The sequence below is a fragment of the Triticum dicoccoides genome, chromosome 3B (assembly GCF_002162155.2).
Source record: "Triticum dicoccoides isolate Atlit2015 ecotype Zavitan chromosome 3B, WEW_v2.0, whole genome shotgun sequence".
Lineage (NCBI taxonomy): Eukaryota > Viridiplantae > Streptophyta > Magnoliopsida > Poales > Poaceae > Triticum > Triticum dicoccoides.
Genome location: NC_041385.1, coordinates 854,702,307 through 854,707,720, shown reverse-complemented (window position 1 = coordinate 854,707,720; position 5,414 = coordinate 854,702,307). Strand labels below are relative to the sequence as shown.

At 44.1% G+C, this 5,414-nt stretch overlaps 1 protein-coding gene across 1 annotated transcript; it reads left to right on the top strand.

Annotated features, from left to right (window-relative positions):
- Positions 1 to 396: 396 nt before the first annotated feature.
- LOC119278967 (vacuolar-processing enzyme-like) lies at positions 397 to 5,161 on the top strand. The gene is made up of 9 exons (XM_037560368.1): positions 397 to 687; positions 1,863 to 2,027; positions 2,394 to 2,550; positions 2,709 to 2,794; positions 2,872 to 3,071; positions 3,425 to 3,473; positions 3,594 to 3,806; positions 3,973 to 4,179; positions 4,628 to 5,161. The coding sequence occupies exons 1-9, from the start codon at positions 475 to 477 to the stop codon at positions 4,808 to 4,810; spliced, it is 1,473 nt and encodes a 490-aa protein (XP_037416265.1). The 5' UTR covers positions 397 to 474; the 3' UTR covers positions 4,811 to 5,161.
- Positions 5,162 to 5,414: the final 253 nt, after the last annotated feature.

The following is a 5,414-nucleotide window of genomic DNA, read 5'->3' as shown; positions in this document are numbered from 1 at the left end:
ACATACACTCACTTTTATGAACATCTTGAAATTTACGAAGTCATTATAGACATCTCGTAGTTAACGGGAAGACTCTCCTACTGAACGAACATTGCCCAAAAGTCTGAAATAATAAATTGAGAAAAATGTGAGCTTACTGTCCCATAGCCATCTAACAACAAATTGGTTCGTGTCGCCCCCATAATTACGCAGTACGCTGGTGACGGCGACGTGAACGGCCGAGAGAGAGATTCCAAGGCAGCCGTAGGGCCGGACGCGCCAGCTAACGACAAACCAGCTTCGAATTGACGGCCGATATTTCTCCGAGGAGAAGAGGACACCCCACACGTAGTAGGTCGGCAGAAAGCGCAGCCAATCGGCCATGCACAGCTGACTGAATCATTAGTGGGTGGTACGCTTTCCCTTTGCCGGCGCATAATAAAAGGAGAGAAGTTTCTTTCGCTTATTCTGGAATCCAAACACCGAGCACCATCAATGGCGACGGCGTCACCCCGCCTCCTTCCGCTCGCGCTGCTGCTCCTCCTGCTCGCCGTGGCGCACGCCGGCACCCCACGGCTGGTCCTGGAGCCCACCCTTCGGCTGCCGTCGCAGCGCGCGGCGGCCGGGCAGGGGGACGATGGCTCCGTCGGGACCAGGTGGGCCGTCCTCGTCGCCGGCTCCAACGGCTACCAGAACTACCGCCACCAGGTGCGCACGCTCTATCATGGATTCTACTCTTTGCTCGTTGGCATCTCCTCCCGCCATCCTTCAACCTTTCTCTTCCTGTCGGTCAAGAGTATTCCTTCATGGGAAAGTAGTGGCTGAACCGCGGGGCGCTGCACCCGGCCGCTTGTCTATCCATGCTGTTCAACAGCTACCTAGGAGATGGATGAGCTACGGAGGGTTAGAGTTAGTACACCGTTTTGTCATGCTACTATGAAATACCCTCGTTAAGGTCACTGAATATGACTCGTGACGATTGTACTGTCGTATTTCGCCTACGTGGCACTCTGTTGTGGCACTCTGTTGACCGACCAAATGGTCCACATGTCAAACAATACTGCCCTCTCAGCTGGCAGCTCTCTCGCTAGTCTCAAATCATGCAGGCCCCGCCTGTCGGTGGGTAGAAGAAATAGATAAAAGGAGCTAAAGAAACGGGGATCATTTTGTTAATAAGTTATACAGAAATGGCCAAGTGTTCAAACATAGTCATTACGGGTTAACCATTGAATGGAAGGAAGGTGTGCCCAAGTCCCAAATAATCGTGTTTTTTAACAACAATCACGTACGTACAATTGGCACAAATTACATGGCTGGAGAATCAGTCCGCCATGGCCCATGTGTCGGTGCTTTCTCTGACATCAGTACTGTGCGCCCATGAGCCAAATAAGAGTGCGGGCCTCGATTACTGTTCACATAGGCCCAGGGGCCGTGGACCCTCTTGGGGACCAAACAAGGCCGTGGCCTGTCCTTTTTTCTGGACTTTCTTTGAGAATTTGATCCGGATTCGGCCCAATAACAAAGGATGCCCATTAAGTAAGCTATTGGCCCGCCCTTGGGCCATTCTTTGAGAATTTGATCTGGATTCGGCCCAATACCAAAAATGGCCCACTAAGTAAGCTATGCCCGTTCTTGGTTTTGTTTTATGCTCCGCCACTGCATAGACTTGCAGTCCCCAGCGACCTGGCACATATCTCAATGCGACCAGCACACAAACAAATGGTGTACATAGAAGGTACAATGCATGGCCATAAGAATATGTTGAAAAAAATGTTCCGTTTGGTGTTGCTGCACATTCCAGATTTTTTTTCCTCTTAGTTCGTTGGGTTGATGACAATGAAGTATTGTGTTTAATTTGTGGACCGAATCTTTGCACTTTGCAGGCAGATATTTGCCACGCCTACCAGATCTTGAAGAAGGGTGGTCTCAAGGATGAGAACATCATTGTCTTCATGTACGATGATATTGCGCACAACCGGGAGAACCCAAGGCCGGGCGTCATCATCAACCACCCCCAAGGTGGAGATGTCTATGCTGGGGTCCCTAAGGTAATCATGCATGGGTCTTCGAGGAAAATTTTCCAGTAATTATTGTTGATGTAGTAAAAACCTAAGATTAATATGGATTACCTTAGTGGATGATACATACTGTTTGATGGTTGCAGAAAAATGTGAATATGATATAATAGAAATTACAGGAACAAAAATTCCAATGGCAGTTTGTACCTCATTCAAAATCATTGAATGTCAAAATTTTGACCAGTCTTTATGCCACTTTCCAGTTGGTATTGGATGTCAAATTTCTATGTGATAGTGTCAACATCTTGATGGAATGAACCAATATATTCCAATGATCATGTATCCCTATCCAGTATCCCCCATTTTCCTGCCTGTTTGACTGAATCTCCACTGTAGGACTACACTGGGAAGGAGGTTAATGTCAAGAACTTGTTTGCTGTCCTGCTCGGTAATAAAACCGCAGTAAGTGGTGGGAGCGGCAAAGTCGTTGACAGTGGCCCTAATGATCACATTTTTGTGTTTTACAGTGACCATGGGGGTCCTGGGGTCATTGGTAAGTATTCAGAACATGCAATTCTTGTATTGTCTTCTTTCGAGAATTTTAATATCTAAAACCAGTCAGATATTTCATATACATGCATACATAACAAATCTAGACATGCACAATTAACTTATTAGTGTCATGGTTTTCTGTTCTGGTAAAACTTTCAGGGATGCCGACCTATCCATACGTTTACGGTGACGATCTTGTAGATGTCCTGAAGAAAAAACACGCAGCTGGAACCTACAAAAGCCTGGTACCCCATCGTCCTTTGGTTATTTTTGCTGCGCATGATTTGCTGCTTGAAGCAATGGCTTGACTCTTATTTTGTAGGTATTTTACCTTGAAGCCTGTGAAGCCGGAAGCGTCTTCGAGGGGCTTCTGCCGAATGACATCGGTGTCTACGCGACCACTGCGTCGAACGCAGAAGAGAGCAGTTGGGGAACGTATTGCCCCGGCGAGTACCCCAGCCCTCCGCCGGAATATGACACCTGCTTGGGCGACCTGTACAGCATTTCTTGGATGGAAGACAGGTATTCCGCTTTGTTCTACCATGTTTTCCAATCATTCACATGCTAAAATCATGGTTAGATATAGTCAGTTCGAACACACCTGTGGCACTCATGTCATTAGTATTTTCCGGTACCGTACAGGTGTGTTGTTTCAAAATGATTAACTAGTAACTAGTACGGCACTTATCAAACTGCACTAGAACGAGATGTCACCTACATGTTCTCATGTTGGCTGCCATTGTAGTAATTGTACCATTCACCATTTTATAGTTGAACCCTGAGTCAAACCTTGGGTCATTTGTTTGAAACGAACTAGATTTTTAGTTATGGTTCATAGTCGTGGTGAAGTAACGTGCAACTTTTAATGTTGACAGTGATGTGCACAACCTGAGAACTGAGTCTCTGAAGCAGCAATATGACTTGGTAAGTGCCTAAAACTCCAATTTATTTATTTTAGCTTATTAATCTTGGAGGAGTTCTTTCCTAACATAACTAGTTTTTTTCTTTTCGGGGGCCTAACATAACTTGTTAATGGTTGAGCAGGTCAAGAAGAGAACAGCAGCTCAGGACTCATACAGCTATGGTTCCCATGTGATGCAATATGGTTCTTTGGACCTGAATGCTCAACAACTCTTCTTGTACATCGGCTCGAATCCTGCTAACAATAACACTACATTTGTTGAAGATAACTCAGTGCCGTCCTTCTCAAGAGCTGTTAATCAGAGGGATGCTGATCTTGTTTACTTCTGGCGCAGGGTACGGTTTATAATTATTTCATGAGAAATATCTCATGTTGATTGGTTGTCACGTCATCCCTAGATCATTGCCATACTTTACCCACAAAAATAGAATGTGCATAAATAATCTCAGTACAAAAAAGATGGATAAACTAACCGATTGATTTCTTTTCTTCTACATGTAGTACCAAAAATTGGCTGAGAGTTCCCCTGAGAAAAACGATGCCCGAAAGCAATTGCTTGAAATGATGAGTCATAGAACGCATATCGACAATAGCGTCAAGCTGATTGGAAACCTTCTGTTTGGTTCTGCGGATGGTTCAATGGTTCTAAAGACTGTTCGCCCAGCCGGTGAGCCTCTTGTTGATGACTGGAGTTGTCTCAAGTCTACGGTAAGGCTCTATTTGACTTTGCTTGGTCATTTATCAAAATCTCTTATCTTACTTATGCTTCTGTTGTCTATTGCTATTGCCTATTGGTTATGTGTTGAAAAAATTGTCTGGAACTACTGGGACAAAATTCTGTAGATAAAATTGTTGTTATTAGTTGACTGTGACTGACAAATACTGTAGAATATTTACCGATAGTACTGGAAGAATGGGATATATATATTCAGGACTAATATTGTCCTGAATATATCCCAATATTATTGAGGATCGATAATTTCTGGATTGAAACTTGGATGCTGTAACTAGTTTCTTCACTTCGACATATTGCTAGCTCTCTCTTGACTGTATATATACATACAGGTGTCATATGACATAAAATTAATGCAGTTACAGCATGTAATTTCTTCTGCCCCTGCATGCATGACTAATATTGTGTCCTCCCTTTCTACAGGTGCATGCTTTTGAATCACAATGTGGCTCGCTGGCGCAGTATGGAATGAAGCACATGCGGTCCTTTGCGAACATCTGCAATGCCGGCATTCTTCCTGAAGCGACGATGAAGGTGACCGCTCAGGCATGCACCAGCATCCCAACCAACCCCTGGAGTGCCACACACAGAGGTTTTAGTGCTTAAACCATAGGTGAAGCGACTTAGTCACTATTTCAGCTATTGTACCATATACCAAAGTCACTTCCTATTCACACAGGGTTAGTACATAGTGCTTGAACAAGCCTTAGATGTAGATGAATAAGAATTATGCCCTTATTTACGCTATTCCACGACACCAGATTACCTTCTTTGTGCCCAACTTATAATGTACATACACCATAGTAGAAAGGTGATTTACTGTGATTGTTGTACATACTCTCTTTCTCTCTCTCTCTTTTTTGCGAAAGGATTGTTTGTTATACATACTCGTGATAGTTTGTGATCAGTTGTGTAGCTCGCAATTCCATATATGAAGAATGCAGACGTTGCTATTTCTATGTAGACTGAGTAATCTCATACCATGAGCTATTATTTTCCCATCCATTTGAAACCCTGCAGCTACTAGGGACCAAACCATCAAATATCCAGTTCCGACAGGCTTCGGGGATAAGTGGACAACACAACTCGATTTAGGGCATCGGTTGATGACAATAACCTTAACTCATGAACTTCATTCCTTCCAATGGCAGTCAACTTCTTCTGGTGTATTCTCAATGCAATATATTTGTGAGTCCTGCTTTGGTACAAC

Excerpts from the sequence above, each read along its gene's own strand:
- LOC119278967 (XM_037560368.1), top strand. The coding sequence starts at position 475 with ATGGCGACGGCGTCACCCCGCCTCCTTCCGCTCGCGCTGCTGCTCCTC. Across the intron at positions 2,028-2,393 it reads TCTATGCTGGGGTCCCTAAG|GACTACACTGGGAAGGAGGT; the intron begins GTAATCATGCAT and ends TCTCCACTGTAG. Across the intron at positions 3,072-3,424 it reads ATTTCTTGGATGGAAGACAG|TGATGTGCACAACCTGAGAA; the intron begins GTATTCCGCTTT and ends TAATGTTGACAG.